General features: G+C 41.9%; 1 protein-coding gene across 5 annotated transcripts in view; it reads right to left on the bottom strand.

Annotated features, from left to right (window-relative positions):
- The window catches only part of NPS (neuropeptide S), a 60,005-nt gene extending 43,119 nt beyond the window's left edge, over window positions 1–16,886 (bottom strand). Inside the window, exons 1-5 of one of the 5 annotated variants that reach the window (XM_039546422.1) lie at window positions 16,748–16,886; window positions 12,825–12,918; window positions 11,131–11,190; window positions 8,772–8,928; window positions 1,990–2,129 (exon numbers count right to left, since the gene is read on the bottom strand). In XM_039546422.1, coding sequence (XP_039402356.1) covers window positions 1,990–2,039 — 50 coding nt within the window. In that variant the 5' untranslated portion in view covers window positions 2,040–2,129; window positions 8,772–8,928; window positions 11,131–11,190; window positions 12,825–12,918; window positions 16,748–16,886. The remainder of the gene's footprint in view (window positions 1–1,989; window positions 2,130–8,771; window positions 8,929–11,130; window positions 11,191–12,824; window positions 12,919–16,747) is intronic. The other 4 variants (XM_039546418.1, XM_039546419.1, XM_039546420.1 and 1 more) reach the window with 4 other exon arrangements.
- Between the last annotated feature and the right edge of the window lie 6,855 nt (window positions 16,887–23,741).

Genomic DNA, 23,741 nt, shown 5'->3' with positions numbered 1-23,741 from the left:
TTGACAGATTTCCTAATGTAGAACTTACACATTCCGGTTGATTGTATGTAACTGCTGCATCATTGAATGCCTCAGTGTCAAAGATCAAGGCAAGCTCTCCCCCATGGACACTCACCAGACTGCTGTGAGGGGATCAACATACTGAATCCACCTGTACTTTGGCATCCAGAATCCAGGCATTGCCCCTAGGTTGGGCTTTCTAGGCACACTCTCAGGTGCAGATCTTCTCTGTCTAGCACCCTGTGGGGTGTATGCACATGCCATCTCCTATTGAGGCGGACAATGGATGTGCTGACATTGCGGTTACAGTTAGGGTTGCCAGGTGTCTGGTTTTTGACTGGAACGCCCGGTCAAAAAGGGACCTTGGCGGCTCCAGTCGGCACCGCCTACCGGGCCGTTAAAAGTCCGGTTGGCGGTGCAGCGAGAGCCCATGAGTAAGGCCTGACCTAGTTCCATGTGGCTCCTGGAAGCAGCCGCCAGGTCCTTGTGGCCTCTAGGAGCTGGGGCGGCCAGGGAGGCTCTGTGCACTGCTCCCATCCAAAGTGCTGGCTCCGCAGCTCCCATTGGCCGGGAACCACGCAAAGCCTCCCTGGCCGCCTATGGGCTGCAGGATCCTGGTGGCTGCTTCCTGGGAGCCATGGTTAGTGCCGCCAGGTTACCATGAGACAGGAATCAACTTTTCATTGTTTTACTCATATGAGAAGGGGTAGCAGTACAACAAACAGAGGTAGAGTTGGTATCTGCTTTTCATTCCTCTGTAGGATTAGACAGGGGGCAAAGAGGTGGGGGAGAGCCCAGACAGAGTAGCTTGTTTATCTACATAGGGATATCCCTTGTATCCTCCTGAGAGATCTTGATGAAACTTTCTTGGAGATACTCTGCAATCCTTTCCTAAACCTGTGACTTTCCCAAAGGTTGCTAGGGATGGCTGCCTTATTTCTTCCTCCATGCCACTCCATGATGAATTCACTGTCACCATTGCAGTAAACAGACTAGTGACACATGAGCCCCAGAGGCTTCAGAATGCCAGTAGCAGCCGAGTGCTCTGTGCACTTGTAACCCTCAGGAGTGAGATATCAGCTAAAATCACCAATAGTCCCAATATTCAGTGCCATTACCCAATAAAGACCATTTTATTTTTTCATGACTATTGGTCCCGTGCCAGTATTTAGCCTTAGATGGAGTTTACCACCCGCTTTGGGCTGCATTCCCAAGCAACCCGACTCTGAGAAGACCTGGTCCCGGCGCGCCGGGGGCTACTACCAGCCTCACACTGTCCACGGGCTGTGCCTCGATCAGAAGGACTTGGGCCCCCGAGAGCAGCACCAGGGAGGTGGGTCTTCTGTACCCCACATTTCCCCGCCCCTCCCGCGCCTTGCTCCTGCCCCTGGCAGGCCATACTCACCATGGCTGGGGTTGGAGAGTGGTGCTGTGCAGGAGTAGTCCAAAGCTGAAGTGTTAATTAGCATGCCTTATTGAAAGCTTGTATGGGAATAAGAGAAGGGAGTTTTAAACTTATCTTTTCCTTTGCGTTGTGACTTTAAATCCAGTGCTATAGCTATCTGTTTTTATCAGCAGCTGCTTCTATTCTGCCCTTGATGTATTGCATTGCCTGTTTTTTGTTTTTTCTGGGTTTAGGAGAATAAAATTATCTATAGTAGTAGTGAAGAAAACCTGTGTTTATGTGCACGTAAGCCTACATAATTTATCTTTACTTATTGATTTTATGCAGCAAAATCACATCACAAAGAGAAGCTGGTAGAGGATGCTCTTCTAGTCATGGGAATGTGAAGGATCTGTTTTTATCTGAAGCAGTAGGGGAAATGTGTTGTCTCTTGGATGATAGACTCAGCAACCATGCAGTAATAACAAGGTCAACTGATTCAGGGCATGCAGCTGATTCATAATGAGTTGTCCAATAATGAGAAGCACAGAGCATAATTATTTGAAGCAATATTAGGATTTGGAACAGCATTTTGGGAAACTTACAATGATCCAAAGAAAGATGGGCTCTGCAAAGTGAAAGAGGCTCTCTCCATAGGTCTGGCTGAGGCAAATGAGGAAGATGTCTTCCTGTCAAGTTATCTCATTGCATCATTTCATTCTCCATTCTTGAAGTGGCCTGCTGGCTAGGTAAGCAATACAAGGTAGAAAGTTTTGGTTTGGTGGAACACTGGCTCATCTTTTATAGGGAAAACAGATTGTACAGTTTGGATTGCTCCATTTCAGTATAAGGGGAACCAATCATCTAGGGGACAGTCTGGCTAGACTAGTAAAGATGGCATTAAACTAATAACAAAAGGGAAGCATGAAAAGAGAGAACAAATGAGCACTCGTTTAGGACAAAATCAAGATGTTGAGCAAAAATGTAATCAAGAAACCAAAGGGCGTGAAGTGAAGAAATTCTTTTTAAATTGCCTATCCACCAATTTTAGGAGCCCGGGTAACAAACAAGAAGAGTTAGAATTGCTCATTTGAGAGCTATAATTCAATCTAGTTGGCAGTACTGAAACTTGGTGGGAAGATTCATATGGTTGGAATGTTAAAATCACTACTTTGACCTATTTAGAAATAGTATTACCTGTTTCTGAGTCACTGACAATTCAGAAGAAAATTATTTTGAATTCTTATGTGTAAATGTTCTAAAAGATAAACACAAGAGAGGGTAGTATTTGGTGTTTTTGCAGACCACCAAATCACACTACAGAACCCAGCAAGCTGCTCTTTAAGTACATATCTGTAACATATGGGGGGGGGAAGCTGAGTTATCATGGGGGACCTCAATTTGAGTGATGTATTCAAAAAAGTCTCATGCTGACAGGAGTACATTGTCTTTGGAATTTATAAAATTTATAGATGACTATTTTCTAACTCAAAAAGTGTTGCATCCATCATAGGGGAATTCTATATTAGTCCTCATCTTGACAGATAAAGGCTGGATTGCAGAAAAAAAATAGTGGTAGCGCATGCAGAAGAGATCATGATGTGATTATATTTGCTATGTACAAACAGAATAAAGACCAAACCAGTAATATACACACACACACACACACACACACACACACACACACACACACACACACACACAGTGCTTTAAAGGGGCCAGTTTCACAAAGTGGAAAACAATTATGGGTCATATCAGTTGGGTGAAAAAAGATGAATGATAATTGGGAACTGTTTAAGCACATTTTATTAGATGTCCAAAAAGAAGGTAACACTGACTAAAAAAAACAAAGTTGGCTTAGAAGTAAAGTGAAGGCAGATAGAAAAAAATAATAATGTACTGCCACCACCACCATATTAAAAAAACAGAAGAAAGGGGAAGCTGATAGTACTGAATATAAGTTAGAAACTAGAGAAAATTGATAAGGGAAGCACAAAAGGAGAACTCTATGGCCAGCATTGTTAAGGCTAATAAGGAATTATTTTAAGTAGATTAAGATTAAAAGTAATACCAACAATGTTATTGGTCCATTACTAAGTAGAAATGGTAGAATTGTCAATAACAATGCAGAAAGGGTAGAAGTAGTCAATAAATATTTCTGTTTTGTATTTGGGTTGAAGTTAGATACTGTAGTCATATCATATGATGATAATGAAATACTTTCCATTTCAACAGTAACTAAGGAGGATGTCAAACAGGAGCTACTAAATCTAGACATTTTAAAATCAGCATGGGAATAGTATCTGACAGTTTTAAAAAAAGAGCCCAAGGAGCTCCTTGGGCCATTAATGCTGATTTTCAATAAATTTTGGATTACTGGGGAAGTACCAGAGAACTAGAGAAAGCTAATATTGTGCCAATATTTTAAAAAGGTAAATGGGACAACCCAAGTAATTAAAGGCTTGTCAGTCTGACATTGATCCTGGGAAAAATATTGAAACAGTGGAGACAGGACTCAATTAATAAAATATTAAAGGAGGGTAGTATCATGAATACCAATCAACATGGATTTGTAGACAACAGATCATGTCTAACTTGATTTTTTTATGAGATTACAAATTTGGTTGATAAACAGTAATAGTGTTGATGTAATAGACTTTCATAAGGCACTTGACTTCCACACAAAATATTGATTAAGCAATTAGAATAATATTAAATCAACATAGCATTAAATGGATTAAAATCTGGCTAATTGGGAAGTCTCACAAATGCAACTGTAAAAGGAGAATCATCATTGGGTGAGTATATTTCTAGTGGGGTTCCACAGAGATTGGTTCTTTGCCCTATGGTATTTAACATTTTTATCAATGACCTGGAAAAGAACCCAGTATCATCATTGATAAAGTTTGCAGATGGTAGAAAGATTGAGGGAGTGGTAAATAAAGAGGACAGGTGACTGTTAGAGAGTGGTCTGGTTCATTTGATAAGCTGGGTGCAGGCAAACAGTATATGCTTTAAAAAGCTAAATATAAAGTTATATATTTAGGAACAAAGAATGTAGGCTATATTTACAGAGCGGGGAACTCTATCCTTGGAAGCTATGCCTGTGAAAAGAACTTGGGGCTCAAGGTGTGTAATCAGTTGAACATAAGCTCCAAGTGTAACACTGTGGCCAAAATGGCAAATTTGATCTTTGCATGTATAAATTGGGGAATATCAAGTATGAGTAGGGCCCTACCAAATCCACTGTCCATTCTGGTAATTTTCACAGGATTTTAAAAATAATAAAGTTCATTATTTCAGCTATTTAAATCTGAAATTACACGGTGTTATAATTAGAGGGATCCTGACCCGTAAAGAAGTTGTGGGGGTGGTCACAAGGTTATTATAGAAGGGGGGTTGTGGTTCTTTTACCCGTACTTCTGCACTGCTGCTTTCAGTGGCGCTGCCTTCAGAGCTGGGCACCTGGAGAGCGGTGGTTGCTGGCTGGGAGCAGAGCTCTAAAGGCAGAGCCACCGCCAGCAGCAGCGCAGAAGTAAGGATGGAATGGTATAGTACTGACACCTTTACTTCTGCGCTGCTGCCTGCGGAGCTGGGCCCTCAGTGAGCAGCTGCCACTCTCCAGCCGCCCAGCTCTGAAGGCAGAAACGCAGAAGTAAGGGTGGCATGGTATGGTATTGCCACTCTTACTTCTGTGCAGCTGCTGGCAGGGCTCTGACTTCAGAGCTGGGCGCTTGGTGAACAGCCGCCTCTCTCCAGCCACCCAGCTCTGAAGGCAGTGCAGAAGTAAGAGTAGCAATGCTATGACCCCCCTAAAATAACCTTGTAACCCCCCTGCAACTCTCTTTTGGATCAGGACCCCCCAATTTGAGAAACGCTGGTCTCTCCCATGAAATCTGTATAGTATAGGGTAAAAGCACACAAAAGATGAGATTTCATGGTCCATGATGCATTTTTCATTGCCTTGAATTTGGTAGAGCCCTAAGTATGAGTAAGGAGGTTATATCATTCTGTATATGTTACTGATGTGATCGCTGCTGGAATACTGTGTCTGGTTCTGGTGTCCATAATTCAAGAAGGATATTGAATTGGAGAGGGCTCAGGAAGAGCCACAAGAATGATTAAAGAATTGGAAAACATGCCTTTTAGAGAAAGACTTAAGGAGCACAATCTGCTTAATTTAACAAAGAGAAAATTAAAGGAGGACTTGATCACAGTCTCTAAGTACACCGCTACCTCGATATAACGCCACCCGATATAACATGAATTTGGATATAACACGGTAAAGCAGTGCTCTGGATCGGGGGGCAGGGCTGCACACTCCGGTGGATCAAAGCAAGTTCAGTATAACACGGTTTCACCTATAATGCGGTAAGATTTTTCGGCTCCCAAGGACAGCGTTCTATCGAGGTAGAGGTGTAGCTACATGGAGAACAAAAAATTGAAAATAGAGGGCTCATCTGTCTAGCAGACAAAGGTATAACAAAGCTCCAGTGGCTGAAAGTTGAAGCTAGACCAATCCAGACTGGAAATTAGGAGCAAACTTTTAACAGTGGGGATAATTTACTGTTGGAATACTTATCAAGGGTTGTGCTGGATTCTCCATCAATTGCCATTTTAAAAACAAGATTGGATAATTTCTAAAAATATATACTCTAGTTCAAACACAAGTTAATTCAGGTATGTTCTATGGCCTGTGTTATACAGGAGGTCAGACTAGATGTTCACAATAGTTCATTCTGGCCAGACAATCTATGAATCCTCATTAAAGAGAAATGAAATAGATTCTGTGTAGACAGTGAGATGGGCTTTCTTCCTCCTCCATCCCTACAGCTGTGCTCTTGATGCGCAATAAAATGTATTTTCTAAATCATCTTCTCAGTACACAAAGAATGACATTTTCAAAAGTGCACTGCATTGGCCAATCTCTGCTCCCATTAAACTCAATGATAAAACATACTTTCACTTCAATGGGAGCAGTTAATACAATGTTAAGTGCTTTTGAAAATGCCATCCAGAGAGTTCTTGGAAAAGCACAAATTCAACAAGATTAATAATACTTCTCTGATGGATTGAATTTACTGAGGGACAACGTATACTAAATTTTCAATTACTGAGGGACAATCTACACTCATTGCTATGTTGTTTTCCATAAGCTACTCTTAATATAACTTTTTTTTGAGTGATGTACCCGAATATTTGGATGCTAATATTTTAACTGTATTGTTAAATTTATTAACCTTAATTTGGCATATTGAAGATTATACACTACATGTATTTTATGACTTTTCAATCAAATTTTGTACTTTGGGATAATACCCAGATGTATAGACAATTTTCCCTTAACCTGTGTATTAGATAATTTTAACATTATGTAAGTGGTCATTTTAACATGTTATGTAAAGTGGTCATTTTTCCTCTGTTATTTGATCTATATGGCATAATTTCAAAAAATATCATTAAAATGGGGATCTTCAAATTTAGTTCAACTTTTTTATAATAAGTCTATTTTGCATTAATAATATATTTTAATAGCATACTTTTTTTTGGGGGGTGGCATATATACAGCTTTTAAACCACTTTGTTGCTTAATAGAAAAGAAAAACATCATGTGTGTATATTACTTGGCTATAGGTATAGATGTACATGTTTTTGTAAGTTATAACAAACATTGCCTTTCTTTCCCCTTTGCTTTTCTTCTGAAACGCATTATCTTTCTAATACTCTATGCCTGTAACACCAGATGTGCACGACTTTTAACATCTGGAGCACAGAAATGAGAGAACTAAATTCAGTCTCAAGCCTTAGGTTGAGCAGCACTTATTTAGTGGTCCATTGAAATCAATAGAACTACTTGTATAAATGCTATTCAGCATGAGCCAGGGTTGCAGACAGGGCCTAGGACAGAATATGATGTATAGGTTTGAGTTTCCTTACTTTAACTGATTTGTTGCAGCCTTACCACTTTTGCTCTAGAGTTTTAGAAAATATGAATTGCATGTCAGTTGTCAAATTACACAGCTTTGATATTTTTCAGTCATCCTCAGAATTTGGGACTAAACTTCCAGCCTGAAATTGGAAAATGCCCAGGGTTCTACTTCTAATGCCTTGTCTATACGAGGAAAACTCTGTGTCCAGACAGCTCTGTACCATTGCCATCAAGCCCTTCATCCATGTTCTCTTAACAGGATGACAGAGTTGGTGCTGTGGGAGCTGGACTTGTGGGTGGTCCCATCAGCATATGCCCAGGACCCAGGAGACCTGGCATGGGTAGAGGCTTGCCAAGCAATCTGTTTGGCATTCTCTTTTGCCTGGCTCAGCTGGGTCAAGAGCACTGGCCTGGTGGTCAGGGGTGGGTGGTAGGTGGGCTCCCTCCCACCCACATGCCATGCCATCTGGTGGGGTACAGGTACACTGCTCTAGCTGGGTATGTACCTTTCTGCCATCAATCCTTCCCCACTGGAGAATTGGATCGATCTTCTACAGGCCAGGGTGTTTGATGGGTTTCAGAACCCAGATGGGGCTGCTCTGGTGCCTTTCCCTTCAGCGGAGGGTACTAGCAATCAATTAGCTAGTCTGTCCATGCTCTGGCACTGGTTCAACACCCAGAGTCTGCTCCCATGGAACCTGGCCAGCCTCCAGAAGAAGGTCCTGGAGTTTTTATGGCTGGGGCTGCACTGGGTTTCTGGATTGTCCCGAAGGTGTCCTGATCCCCCTGTGGGGAGGGCAGACAGGGCCTGGTTGGCTTCAACAGCCAAGTCCATGCCTTCCACCTCCAGACCCTGCAGAGACTTCTATAGAGTCCGGCATGGAGTGTGTTGGCATATGCCTTCTGTGATGGTTGGACCCACCATCTGGGATGCCACCTGATGTGCTGGGGTCCCACTGAGCCCACCTGTTCCATCAGCCTGGGCTTCCTCCCCCTGTCCTTGCTGTGCCAGGCCCTCAAGCCTTCTCTGGCACATGCACACAGGTAAGGCCACACCCAGCTGCAGACACAGACTGAAATCAGCTCTATGTGGAAGGATTCAGCTTGGGTATTTGCCCAGCACTCACGTGCAAACCTCCTTTGGGGTGTAAACCCAAAATAATATTTTCTTGTGCTATATAGAGCTCTATATAGCATAAGCTCGTAAAAACCGCCCCCTCCCTCAATGTGGAGGGAGATATGCACCGCTTTTTGCGCCCCTCGCCTGCAGATACGAATTACACAAACTGGGTTTTGAAATAAACAAAAATCAGGTTTATTAACTACAAAAGGCAGATTTTAAGTGTTTATGAGGGATAGCAAACAGAACAAAACAGATTCCTGAGCAAATAAAACAAAACACGCAAACTACTAAGCTCAATATACTAAAGAAACAGGTTACAAATAGTAATTTCTCACCCTAAATGTTGTTTTAGGCAGGTTGCAGAGTTTCTGCAGCTTAGAGTTCCAGTTATTTCTCTTCACAGGCTAGACTCATGTCTCAGCCTGGACTCAGCCCTTGCCTTTCCCCAGCTTAGTTCTTTTGTTTCTTCAGGTACTTTCAGCAATCTTCCTTCTTAGGCAGGGAGGCAATAGAGAAGAGCCTAGATTACCTCACTTCCCAGCCTTAAATAGGATTTACATAAGGCAGGAATTCTTTGTTTCCAGTGGAAAAATATCAGCAGTGTCCAAGGTGGTACTCCATACCAGGTGACATCATCACATGACCTTGCAGTGTTAAAGCAACCATGAGACAAGGTTTATTTGTAAAGTCCACAGGAGGGAACTCCAGGAAGATGAGAGATCAGTATCTTTAAAAACCCATTCCATTGTCTTTCCTAATGGACCATTCAGGCTGATTGCTTACTGTGTACATTACCCAAAGTACACACACAGTTGTAATAATTACATAGTCAATATTCCTAACTTCAGATATAGAACTGATACATGCATATAAATTGGATAATCACATTCAGCAAATCATAACCTTTCTAATGATACCTGACATGACCCATCTTGCATAAAACATATCTTAGTTATGCCATATTCATATTATAACAATATTTTTATGAAGGATATTCCTCCATTGCCTCCATGGGCTCTGATATGACTGGATTATCTCCACCCAAGCGGTCTCCACTTAGACCTCTCTGAGATGCCGGTCTTTTGCCAGGACCTCCTCAGGACCTGGAAGCTAGTTTCAGTGATGAGGTTCATAGTGGCCACCGAGGGGGAGTACCTCCTAGCAGAATCCCTGCTCTACAATCCACACCTTAGTGTGAAGATGGTGGAGTCCCCTTTGGTGCACTAGAGGTTGATACTACCAGACTCAGAGACTTCCTGGACTACTATCAGAGAGACTGAGTGGACCCCGCGATGCTCAGCCAGCACATGGGGCTGCCCACCCTGTACATCCCTTGTCATGTGCTCCAGGAGGTGAGGGCAGCCTTGCCTTTTGCTTCTCTCACTTTCCTCAAGCAGATCTTGTGGAAGGGTGATCCCTCCCCACCCCTCACCCTCCAGAACTTATCATCAGCCCCTGCCCTGTGAGCCTCCCTAGCCACCCCAATATTCGGAGAACATCTATACATGCTCATGGCTTCACATCATATACTTCACTGCCTTGGTGTCCTACCCCGACACCAAGTGGTGGGAGCTGTTGCCACCAGAGGAGGGTGATGAACCCCACTGGGCCAATCTGTACTCCACTATGGTTTCACAGCTCACTGGAAATATTATTTGGTGGCTCCTCCACGGAGTCATGACCAGGGCCTGTACCTGGTGATGTTCATGAGACCTGTCCTTTTTGCAGCGAGTGAGACCCTGGCACAAATGTATGTAGAGTGTGTCAGGTTGCAGCCCCTCTTCTGGCTCCTCCAGAACTCCTTACTGAGGTTCTGGCTATATGTCTTCTCATTTATGAGCACCTCATCCCTGGCCTCACAAAGTAATTGGACCTCCTCATCAACCTCTTCCTGATGCTGGCCATCCATCACTCCAGGAGGAGGAAGCTGGACATGGGGAGTACACTGCGATTGTGAGGCCTCTTTCCATTCCCTTGTCTCTGGGCAGAGTTCCTCTTGCTGGCATCCACCAACTCCTTAGATGCCTTTGAGGAGCAGTAGGCAATGTGTGGGTTCTCTGCTTGATGTCCCCCCTCTGGCTGATTTTCAATCTTTGATGTCACTCCTGTCCCTGTTTTTTCATTTGCTGTCCAACTTACTCAGTTGCAGCCTGGGCCTAGTGCTTCCTCTCCCATAGCTGAGAGTATGGGCCTTAATCCACCTGTCCCAGTCCTGCAAGTAGTACTAGAAAAACTCTGACCCATAATTCACCACTGCTGCAGCTCCCCGATTCTCAGTGATAGCAATGATGGAAGCTGCGATGGAGACACTGTGCCTACAGCTTCTATCATCACTGGTGGAGCTGCACCAGTGGAAAGTTATGGGCCCCAATTTTACCACCAGACATGCAACGTGATTGCCAGGCTGATCAGTGGAAACTCCTAAAATGGATGATTAACATTTTAAGATATTAATAGAAACAACTGAGTCTAGCAGCCTTCATAGAGATAAGGAGGGATCTTCTCACTTGGAATTTTTATTTAAATACAAATATAATTAACAGTTTTTTCCATTTAATTTAATTTGTTTTATTATTAGTATTAATTGATTTCAGTTTGATGTACGTAAAGAAATAGAAAAACGTAAAGCCATCCTGGTAAGTAATGATGATCAACATTGAAAGAAAAATTAAAAGAGAGCACAGAGATGCATACTTGTTAGTTTTTCCACCTATCCTCTCATCTGAAAGGGATTATTTTCACTGTTGAGAGGATCTGTAACAAATTTATGAATGATTTTAACCTCAGCTAAAGTAACAACATCTTTTGGTGCAAGTATTTGAAAAAATTGTTCAAAGAATATTTTTTTTCTACAAGTACACCCCAAAACAGTTCCTATGAGACCAAATGTAGTCCTCTGAACTTGATAACAACAACAAGAGTTTTCAGTGTGGTGGATGTATTTAAAGCATTTAGAAGTCATCTTAATAGGTCATAAAGTAAAATAAGCTATTGTGATGTTATTCATGCCTATTGACCTATGAAAGTGAAAAAAATGATGTAACCAAATAAAAATAATTAAGGGAGAAAATTTTGGGGGAAGAGGGGTTGCTTAAAAAAAAACTTTACTCTCCAACTTAGAGTAAAAATTATTTCTAACCATTATATATCTTAATTCAGTTATTTTTTGCAACTGGAAAAACCCACCTCTGACATTCAGCAGAGGGTAAAAACACATCAATTACAAGCTGCTAAAAGAAAATGTATCAGTGAACTGCAAGCTGATTATATGGTACCCTTGGGCATTCTGACTGTCACAGAATTTCAAAACAAGATGTGAGAATCTAGGACAGTCTGTTGGTCACCATATCTTCTTAGTTATACTCTCTGTCTTTTAATTCGACATTAAATTACAACATTTCTATTATCAACTCACTCACTTTTGCTAAAGTGGTCTACAATTCCTAATACAGCACATAAGCTTTGACTAGCAATGAAAGGGGATGATGGGGATGAAATACAAAAGTAATAGCAGCATATGTTGTTAGATACAGGATAGACACAGTCTCTGAATGAAAGGGGTGTATGTGTGACTGTATATCTACACCCATTGTAAAAACAGCACATTGCATAACTAATGAAAATGCATAGGTTCATACAATACACATAGTCTTCCAAGATGCTGATTCCACAGATATTTGCATATTTAGTAGAATAATCCAATATTTAAATATAAAATGTACAGGTTTCACATATTAGGTGAAGTTTAGTGAAATGGCACCACAAACCTCATCGGCATAGTTTTTGTTAATGAATGGAATGCCTGCATAATGCATTCAAGCAAGAGCAGGATGTACTTTCAGTAGTGGTGCCACAACTGCAGTGCCCACTAAAGGATTATATATAGTACTTTACGAATTTTTTCAAAGTCTACTGTGCACAATGAACTTTCTATGTCAGCAGAAATTCAGCTAATCCTATAGCAAAGAGGGTGATTTCAAAAGGTAATTGATGTCTTTTTAACCTAGAACTGTCAGACTGTATTGAGAATAATGGCATCTGACAAGTCTAAAGTTAAAAGAGAAATTGTAAAATTGATCCACCTCAGGTTCTGAATGTCAACATTAAGTTAGCATTATACTTGTATTGGCATATTATTACAATATTTGCCTTTAAAGCTTGGAGTTAAAGTATGGAGGGAGTGTTTTCTAGTGCTTAGATAAGGGATGGGGTGTCTAGACAATTATATTTTTCCTATAACTCTGCCAGAATGGCTGATTCCCATTTTTTAATAGCAGCTACAATGCTGCTGATAAGAGTTTGATGCATTGGGAAGAGTTTGATCATCTACAATGATAAAAATCTAATCCACTTAAAAGAAAACCCTTTTAAATCTAAAATACACTCACCTTTTGCAGCCTTGTTGCTGTTACTGTGAGTCTCTGATCCCATGCAGAGAGGCTGAAGAGAGACCTATATGCAGAATTTGAAGGGCTTTTATGACTAAGAGAAATGAGAAAAGGCACAGAAAAAACTCAGTGAATTTGTTCAGAATTGAGAGACCATGTCAAGATCAAAGATTTGGATGCTCATGTTAAGGAAACTGAAAACGCTTCTTTCAGTTATGTTATTAATTCTGCCTATAATGATACATAACATGCTCTGTGATAGGGAAGATAATCTTGAGACCAAAGCCAGGATGATGAACCTGAACACAGAAGGAGCACAAGAGCAGTTAAGTAGGGAATATTGCCAGATTTTTTGGCAGTCTACACTAAACTGTTCCACCCTAAAGTTTTCCACTGTTGCAGTTCTGCTGACGATAGCAACAATGGGAGTTCTAGGGTATGAAAGGCACCAGCAGACACCAGTGTTTTAGCCACTGTGCTATACAGATCTACTCTGAGCAGAGCTAGGCGAAATGACAGTTCAAATTGAGCTTAAAATGCCAATGATGCCTTATTTTCACCAATATTTCCTGCACCAGCTACACTGCATGAGTGGTAGTGATAGTGGTACATTTTAAGGAACAAATGCTAACACACATAGGACTTCAAGAAACAGTTGGCTGAGATGACTACATCAGTTAGAGGGCTTAAAAGAGTTGTTATGGTCAATTTATGGTACAGAACTGCTACCAATTGAGGTTTCATTCACTACATTCCTGAGGTCTGTTTTCTTCAGATTTTTATTCCCTTTGGTGTGAAAAATTTAAGCAACATTTTCAAAAATGGGTGCTTGAAAATAGGTTCCTAAATCCATGTTTAGGTACTTAAAAAAGAGGCCTGGTTTTCAAAAGTTCTGAATATCCAGCAGCTCCATTAAAATACAGTGTAAAAATGTATCCTTTATACATATAATACTCAGACTTTATGCTTTGTATTATAAACCCATTCACTTTAAATAAATTAAATATTTAAGAAAATTATATAGCCAAAAAAGGACAAAGCTTATTAAAGCATAATGTAAGTATAACAGGTAAAATCCTAGCTTCAGTGAGGTCAATGGCAAACTCTCATTGACTTCAGTGAGGCCAGGATCTCACCCAGTGGTTCTTAGGCCCAGCTGTGCTCTATGTCCAGCAGGGTTGAAAGTGGGGTTCAAGGGCCAAATTTAAGTATTTGCTCCTTGGACGAAACTGGATTATGTGATATCCTGGGATCAAAACAACCACAATAACACTATTTTCAACTATGGATTATGTGATGTCAGATGTGACAGTTTAGGTACAGTCAAACCTCGCAATAACGTGCCCCACGATAACGCAAATTCAGATATAACGCAATCTTAAATTGGCACCCCTTTAAGGCTGTAATACTGTTCGCGTTTTGCCGGAATACTTTTTTTACGACATTTATAAATAAACCGCGTTCTTCTGGACTTACAGGATAAAGTGACTCATGGCCATTGCAGGCCCATTGCACTTAGTTCTCGGGTTGTACATGTGTGTGGTGTTTGCCTATCAACTTGTTATTAATTTCCTATATTTTTAAAAGTATTTTACCGTTATGGATACGCCAGTTCGCAAATGTAAGTTGTTTTCTGCCCAAGAGAAATTGTACGCCCTGAATCAACTAAAGAAGGGCAAACAACAAACTCAGCTTGCTAGAGATCTAGGAATTAGTGAGTCCACTCTGCAAGGGTGGAAAAAAGAAGAAGAAAAGCTCCGTAGCCTACCCTGCATTCTTGAAGAGGAAACTGGTTTACAGAGTAGAAAGGTCAAGTTTGCTAATGACGAAAGCCTAGATTCAGCCTTGTATCAATGGTTGGTTCAGGCTCGCTCAGAAGGAGTTCCCATTTCTGGCCCTATTCTGAAAGCTCAAGCAGAGAAATTTGATCACCTTATCAATGGAAATGAATCCAAATTTAAGGCGAGTAACGGCTGGCTGGACAGATTCAAGAAAAGGCACACTATAAGCCAAGTTCTTGTGTCTGGGGAAATCTGCTCAGCTGATAAAGAGGCTGCTCATTCCTACCTAATTGAGCTTAAAAAGTTGCTGGAGGAAGGTTGCTACACAGCCGATCAAGTTTACAACTGCGATGAGATTGGCTTATGCTTTAAAATGTTTCCTGATCACATCCTCGCAACCAGGACTGATAGTCACAAACGAGAAGGCTTTAAGCAGGGGAAGGACTGAGTCACTCTCTTGTTTTGTGTCAACAAGTCTGGCAGCCACAAAGTCAGACCTCTGATGATCGGAAAAGCGAGGTCTCCCAGATGTTTTCATCATGTTAATATGAAGGCCCTTCCCTTTGAATACACCAACAGCAAGAATGCATGGATGAATAGCTCCATATTTAAAGACTGGTTCCATAAAACTTTCATGCCAGCAGTTCGGGCTCATTTGTGAAACTCAAGCAGGAGGAAAAAGCTCTCCTCCTGCTGGATAATTTCTCTGCCCATCCCCCAGCGGAAAATCTTGTCAGTCATGATGGCAAGATTAAGGTCTCTTATCTCCCGAAGAACACTATGTCAGAAATCCAGACACTGGACCAAGGCATCATATCAGTATTTAAGCAAAACTATCATTGCGAAATGATGAAGCGGATGGTAGCGGATAACAACTCCTCCATCGACACATCATCGGCATCACTCAGCTTGAAAGAAGTCTGTCACCTTGGCAGGAAAGCCTGGGATGCTCTCTCTGCACTTTGCATTGAACGATGCTGGATACAGGGTCTTGGTCCAGCTTTTCCGACATCTACATATGATGATGGTAACTATGATGAGCCTGAATTTACAAGATTCATTGAAGACGATGTAAGTTTAGCCAAAGCACTCAGAGAATATGAGCACAGTCGTCATGATATCTTCAACTGGTTTTCAGCAGATGACATCTGCCCCATATATGAACACATCTCAGATGACGAAATTGTTGCAAATGTCAGCGGGAAGAATGAAGCTGCACCACCAGAGCCCAAAACCAGTGGCGCTAATGATGACGACGACGATGATGGCACCTCAACTGCCCCACCAAAAGTGTCCGAGGCAGTAAAGCACCTAGAAGCCAGTTTGAGGTGGCTGGAAACTCAAGACATGGACAGCATCAAAATCCTCCAACTCAGAAGCATACTTGACTTTGCTAGAAGCCAACTGTCCACGGCAAATAAGCAGACCACACTAGATAGCTTTTTTAAGAAGGGATAAAATTTAAAATTATGGAGTCATGCAACCAGATTGACTTTGCACTCTGCGCAATGATTAGTATAGTCGATTTCACATGTTTCTTTCATGTACAGTACATGTTACTACTGGTGTGTTTAAAACACGCTGGGATAACTGTTAGTTTTTTTACAAGACTTAAACTGACCGGCTTGAAATGGTAAATTTTTGTAACCCCACTATAAAACGACCCCGCATTTATCGTGATCGAATTTTTTGGACCCCAATTATCGCGTTATAGCGGGGTTTCACTTTACTCATTTCCATGATTTTCCCAAAAACTTGCCATATTTTGGCCTTTAATCTTTGCTTCCCAATATGATTAAGCACCTTCAAACACAGACCTGGAGAATTATTTGGTGGTTCTGTGGGCCACCAAGTTTATTTCCATCCTGGTCTAAACTAAAATTCTAGAGGGGAGAAGCTCATCATTTAACCCCCCCCCAAAATCACTCTTTTGTCTCTCCCGTTGCATGGGCTTTTGATTTAAACAGCATTGCAAAACCTATAGTAAATATAATTATTAATAATTATGCCTTGAGAATGGAAAATATTGCTTCAGCCAACTTAGCTATTGTTAAAACTAATAAATCTACTGTGTTTTATTTCTATGGTAGGAAAAACTGAGGAGAGGAAAGCCAAGCACTCACCTATTTCTAGATAATTTACCTGTGTTTGAGCTATAAAATAAATGTCTCTTGGATTTCTCTCTTCCATTGTAAAAGAGAATGATGGAGCAGCTGAAGGCACCTTTAGGCAAGAGCAGAACTGGCTAAGAACAAAATAGAACACATGCTAGCATTCTGGTTCCTGGAAAATTATGAAAGCATTCTGTAACTCCCAGTAACATATTGTGACATCTGTATATTCTAAACAGGGGGCTGTTAAGTAACAGTGGGTAGCAAAAAAACCCACCACCACCGGACTGGGAATTACTGTAGCCAGGTCTGCTGATCACATGAATTATTTTCCGATAGGAAAATCACATCTGTTATATATCTCAGGTTAAGATTTTATTTATTTTGCAGTATGTCCCCTCAAAGTCCTTCTCTCTTTTTTTAATTACCTGAAAAAGGGCATACTTACCCCACCTGAATCATTTAATGAGCACACTGTGTTATTTCAGACATTTGGATTTATTATTATGAACACAGGTCAGAAAAGTGCTACAAGATTAATAATATATCAATGCAGTACATTTTAAAAGAGCTGGTACTGAACTTGTGCCATGCAAAGAGGGACTTTTGCAATGTGATAAATTTTCATGTGTGGTGCAGTACTTAAGAGTACCTCTGTTTGTTTTGTTGCCTGTTTTTTCAGATGCCTGAATCTTGCACACTGTGAAAAGAGCCACCATTTCCTAAAAGAGCGTTTCTTTCTAGAAGTTTCAGTGTCTGCCCAGAAATAGAAAGAAATCCTGGTCTTATTGAAGTCAATGGGAGTTTTACTATTGACTAAATAGGGCCAAGATTGCATCTTTAGGAATGCCTTGCTGGTTCAGATGACTGCCATTTTGACTGTAGCAGATCCCCGATGATCAGTGATTTGCTTCAGAAAGTGGTCACCATTAAAAAGCCAATACTGTATTAGTTCTTCAGCAGGAGTAAGAACTTGACTTTTTAATTACAATTCAATTACATTAAAATTTTGATTAATTTCAAGATCAAATATAAAGTGACTATGTGTGACACTAAGAACCCTACCCCCATCAGGTTCTGTGTGTTACCAGAGACTTCATTTTCCATATATACGCATTGCTTAGTGAGTTCTAAGAAATCCATAGCATCCCATGGCCTGCAGGGCAGGTTGGAGGGCAGGGAGGTCTAGCTGATGTCCAAACAGCACCTGAAGTTTCATGTTGGCTTAGTGTGGTATTTATCTGTCCATTGTCTGTTTGCAGCTGAGTTAGCTTTGATTTCCAGGCAGATCTGACTTCAGAGTGTTGCCTGAGAACTATACTCAGAAGCCAATGGACAGATGGATCCCATAATTCCTGCAACTAGACCATGAAGAAACTTTAAGTTGCTTCTGGATAGCAGGTAGGATTCCAAGAGACAGTTTTTTAAAGAAATGGGATGGATATAGGAAGGCCCATTAGGCCTTGCTTGACCACCAGTAGGATGATCAGGAGTCCTTTTAAAATAGACGCCAAAACAGTTGTTATTGCTATTGTGAAACAAGATGCAGGATGGTTTGGGCTTCTGAAGGAAGATGGGAAACTTTGGAAGCTGAGAGTGGAGGTGGGTTGTCAGTCACTAGATGGGACGTTCATAGGAAATGGGCAATTTCCTTTGTCCCCGAAGAGCTTTGTTGCTAGAAAAGAGGACTAAATCCTCTAGTGTCTGTTCCCTGATGATCCCTTCTCTTAACACAGTCTAATGACGTCACATGTGGAACTGTGAACATCAGGGAAGCTGCAAAGATACCCACTTAAAAAAGAAAAGAAAGAAAGAAAGAAAGAAAAAGGCCTACATCACAATTTTGGGGCTTCACGCGCTTTTTTGCCAGCAAGGGTGTTTATGAATAAAATGTTATCCTTGGGAAAATGGAGGCAATGCAATTCTGCTATGTGCGAGAGCATGATAAACGGAACACATGGACATAGATTTTTAGGGAATCAAGGCAATCCAAGAAGTGAAACTATGCAGTTGCTGTGCAAGAATGGCTCATTAGAAACTAAAATATTGAGCCTTGGAGTAAATGCTTAATCTAAATACACTGCAGTATATTGTATAAGCTTGCTTACTTGTTTGATCTATTGCTGGTAATTTTCAAAATATTCATCAATATGCCCCATTCAGAGTGAGGACTCACCATTACACCATAAACCAGAAATAGAGGGAAGCTAGGATGGTGTCAGTTGCCATATAATTTTTCCTCTAGTGGATATTTGCTGAAATAAAAAAAACACTAGGCAGTTTGGTGAGGTGGCCAGTCTGGTGCTGAATGGATCCCTAAGATTTAACAGTAGTAGGGAAGGCTGTATATCAGACCTTGTAAAATATTCTAGGGTATTAAGCCATAACATTACTGCAAACTGTAGTATTTTAGACGATTACTGTAGAATATTATACTATTTTAATTTAAAGGGAGGATAATGGTTTATTGGCAGAGCTGTGACTGAAAGCATGCATAAAGCCAGCATACCATCTATCTTAGGTACTTATATGGCCCCAGCACCACAGTATCCGAGCAACTCCCAATCTGTAAATGTATTTATCCTCATAACACCTCTTTGAGGTATGGGAGTTCCACTATCCCCATTTTGCAGATGAAGAACTGAGGCACAGAGAGGCTAAGTGAATTGCCAACATCACATCCAGGAGTCTGAGGCAGAGCAGTGAACTGAACCCGGGCCTCCGGAGTCCAAGGCTAGGGCCCTAATCATTTTAAGAGCCTTTCTCTCCCACAGCCAATGCTTTTAAATCCTCAGTTGCACGAGCAAAAATTTCACCCAGAAATATGTTTTTACAACATTCCCCTGATTAAGTAAGGTGCGATATGCTAAATGAATGGAGATTCTGTACTGCTTTAAAATGTTTACACAACATTTGTATGTTGTGCTGTAATTTGGTGGTTACAGTGCATTCAGTGTACTATTCCTCTGCAGACTGGAGGGAGGGCGAGGAATAGAGGAAAAAAAGTATCTTCAATGCAAACATTTTTTAAAGGAAGAACTCCCACACAAGATTTTGTGGTCACTGGTCACTTCCAATTATGTTGCAACATCAGCTAACGTTTGTTGTCAGCCAGAAACAAAGAGCAATGCAGAAAAATAAGTTCGAAGCAGAGAAATTGTTTCTTCAGTACTATAATGGCCTACAGAAAAAGAAAACATTTCTGCTGAAGTTACATAATTATATGTTAGATAACCCTGTCAGAATCTCAGTGAAAGCATGGCAGTGCTGCTTTATTCCCATTAAAGATCAGTGCCCTACTATCAATTACCTGCCAACTTGAGGTCACACTGCTCTGGGGATATACTTTTCCTGTACTAAAATGGAGCAAACATTTTTACTGTAGTTCCTTTAAAATAATATTCTATGACTAGCGAACACAGGAGACAAAATCATTTTAACTAAATGTAATTGAGCACATATATAACATCAAGATGCACACTGGTTAGAAAGACACTGCTATTTTTGAATCACAAAGGCATTCTGCATCTCAGGCTGACAATACTATCTTTTGTAATTCTGATCACTATAAATGCAATTTTAAAGGATAAGCAACTCAATGGAAACTGGTTTAAAATAATTCTGCAGGGTTCTAATTTGATGATTTTCTGGAGGCCCATCTACTGAGCAGTGAATCCTGGATAATAGGTTGCTTTTGGCCTAACAACAGGCCTCATCCTTGAAGTTCAGATACTGATCCAAAAACATCCAAAATTCTATAGGGATTTGCTTTTATCCTTTATAGAGGTATCAGCCATGAACTTCCCATTTGGCTCGGAACTTACTTTGTCTGAGGTTTTGCTTTGGGGCCCATCTTTACGTCACAAAACGTTCAAGACCAGCAGGGTGAAATCCTGCATCATGGAATGGACCTTCCTGAGGTACCCTAACAATAATTACCCGAACTCGACCTTTCTGGTAAAGGTCCCAAACCATAAACTGCTGGGAGGTGAGAAGAAGAAATGAAGTAAGGTTACAACAAAGCAACAGTAGCACATTCTGTAACCTTCAAAAACTGACAGTCTTTGGAGGATAAGCCTGTGGGTGAGTGGGAAACTTCTCATTCCCAAAATGCAGCTGCAAGAATTTTAGTGGGACAGGCCAGTCTATGATACTGTGGGCCCCTATTCGAAAGGAAGATGTTCAAAGGCCCATCCTCACCATACCTATTGCACCCTTCCACCCAACACACACCTGCCAAAAGTCTGCTGGTGTGTGTGTGTGCATGCATTTTATATAAAATCGGGTAAACATGAAAGGAAGACAAGTGATGCAGAGATAGAACGGGTAGGAAAATCTCTCTGACATGGTATCTTACTACCCTGAAACACACCCATCACTGAAATGGAGAAAGAGGCTGAACAGGGAGGAGTGGCCATGAAGCAGTGAGAGAGCCGGAAGTATATTGGCAGCTATATTACTGGAACTGTCGGCTGTGTACAGGGCCTTGTGCAACCATACAGAAAGCATAGGTATGTCACGGTGGTTTATCCTTTTGGGCAATGATTTTTCTTTTCTCCTTTGTTGTGCTCTTTACACAATACATGGAATATGCTGGAACCACGAGGGCAGAGGAGAGTCCATATAACCCCATTTACTTACCACAGACAACATGCAAGGCCTAGCTACATATATGTATATTGCTGCTTTGGCAGGGTTCTGCTGGCTTCTGAAACATAGATGACAATGAGGGCTACTTCATGGCTCCAAAACTATTTAAAGTGATACTACTCAATTCTTATACACTACATACTTCTCCACCTGTAGAGTAAAAATGAAATTACGTATATATTGCACTCATTAAAGCTATTTAAATGGATTCTACCCAATTCCTGTACACAATGTCCTTCAGGGATTTGTATGGAAAAAACTCAAAATTTCTTGCTATCCCCTTTATTTATTTGGGATTTTTGAGATCCTCTTCCTGAAGGGGCAAATGTGGGCATTTTTAATAGGCTCCAGGGAGAAAAAAGTGCTTAATCATCTCTCTAGCTCTAGCGAACATTTCCAGTGGCATGTATGTATGTCATACAGATGGAGTTTGCATGAGATAGACTTGCTGTCTTCTTTATCTTACTGGTACAGCACACTGGTAGTCCTTCCTTCTCCAACTCCCCCCTGCTCCCAACCTTGTTCAGAACAGACACAAACCATTCCTCCAACCTTCTCCTAGTTAAAGGGTTGTTTTACCTTAAAGAAGCTATTGCAGCTCCTCTCTTCAGTTTTGATCCCCAAGGGGCCTGGATTTATGAAACAGACAGTCACTGTCTGCTAATGGGAATGCCTTAGGGCATGGCTACACTTGCAGATGTAGAGCACTTTGAGTTAAACCAGCCTTCACAGAGCGCAGTAGGGAAAGCACTGTAGTCTGTTCACACTGACAGCTGGCAGCGCACTGGCATGGCCACATTAGCAGCTCTTGCAAGGGCCACAGAGAGCAGTGCATTGTGGTAGCTATCCCAGCATGCAAGTGGCTTCAATGTGCTTTTCAAATGGGGGTGGGGTGGAGTGTGACAGGAGTGTGTAGTCTGTATGTTGGGGGGAGAGAGAGTGGGTTTTTTGGGGGGCTCAGAGCATGTTAGCATTCTGTCTTGTAAGTTCAGACAGCAGCAGACCACCCCCTCCCGCCCAGCCTCTCTCTCTCCCACACAGCATTCCACAGTAATGGTTGCTTTGTCTCAGAGCAGATAAGCAGCCGGCTGTCAGAAATGGAACTTTCAAAGGGCATATGCAAAACAATGACAAGAGTGGCCACTTGACTTAAGGTGATTATGTGACATTTCTGGCAGGGCCGGCTCCAGGCACCAGCAAAGGAAGCAGGTGCCTGGGGCGGCCAATAGAAAGGAGTCGGAGAGCTTTACGTGCCTTGCCAGTGTGGACAGATAGTGAACTAATTCACCCGGGGGATCCTTTAATGCGCTGTAACTCGCAAGTGTAGAGACAGAGGCCAGCTCAGCTGCAGCTAATTCAATGAGTTTTAGGTGTGGCATTTAGCAGCTAACTGGAACAATTGTATAACAAAACAAACATTCTCTTCAGGGCTCATTGCTGTTTAGCGCTTCAGAGAGGAAAGTCAAGTTAAAGAAAGGGTCCAGAATAAAAGACGGTTACTCACCTTTGTAACTGTTGTTCTTTGAGATGTGTTGCTCATATCCATTCCAGTTAGGTGTGCGCGCGCCGCGTGCACGTTCGTCAGAAGACATTTTACCCTAGCAACACTCGGTGGGTCGGCTGGGCGCCCCCTGGAGTGGCGCCACCATGGCACCGGATATATACCCCGGCCGACCCATCCACCCCTCAGTTCCTTCTTGCCGGCTACTCCGACAGTGGGGAAGGAGGGTGGGTTTGGAATGGATATGAGCAACACATCTCGAAGAACAACAGTTACAAAGGTGAGTAACTGTCTTTTCTTCTTCGAGTGCTTGCTCATATCCATTCCAGTTAGGTGATTCCCAAGCCTTACCTAGGTGGTGGGGTCGGAGAGAGATGTGGCGGAGTGCAGAACCGCCGAGCCAAAGGCTGCATCATCTCTAGACTGTTGGACCAGAGCATAGTGCGAAGCAAAGGTGTGGACTGATGACCATGTAGCTGCGCGACATATTTCCTGGATTGGTACATGGGCCAGGAAGGCGGCTGATGAGGCCTGCACTCTGGTAGAATGGGCGGTGAGATGTCCCGGAGGGATGTGAGCCAAGTCATAGCACGTGCGTATGCATGCCGTTAACCAAGAGGAGATCCTCTGTGAGGAGATGGGTAGACCTTTCATCCGGTTGGCCACTGCAACGAATAGTTGGGGGGACTTGCGGAACGGCCTTGTCCGATCAATATAAAAAGTGAGCGCCCTACGGACATCTAGGGAGTGTAGCTGCTGCTCCCGTGGGGATGAATGAGGCTTCGGGAAGAAAACTGGGACGAAGATGTCCTGATTGGTATGGAAGGCCGATATCACCTTCGAGAGGAATGCCGGATGTGGTCGCAACTGCACT

Source organism: Mauremys reevesii, linkage group 7 (assembly GCF_016161935.1).
Source record: "Mauremys reevesii isolate NIE-2019 linkage group 7, ASM1616193v1, whole genome shotgun sequence".
Lineage (NCBI taxonomy): Eukaryota > Metazoa > Chordata > Testudines > Geoemydidae > Mauremys > Mauremys reevesii.
The sequence above is the reverse complement of the archived record's forward strand: the minus strand, read 5'-3'. Positions and strand labels throughout refer to the sequence as shown.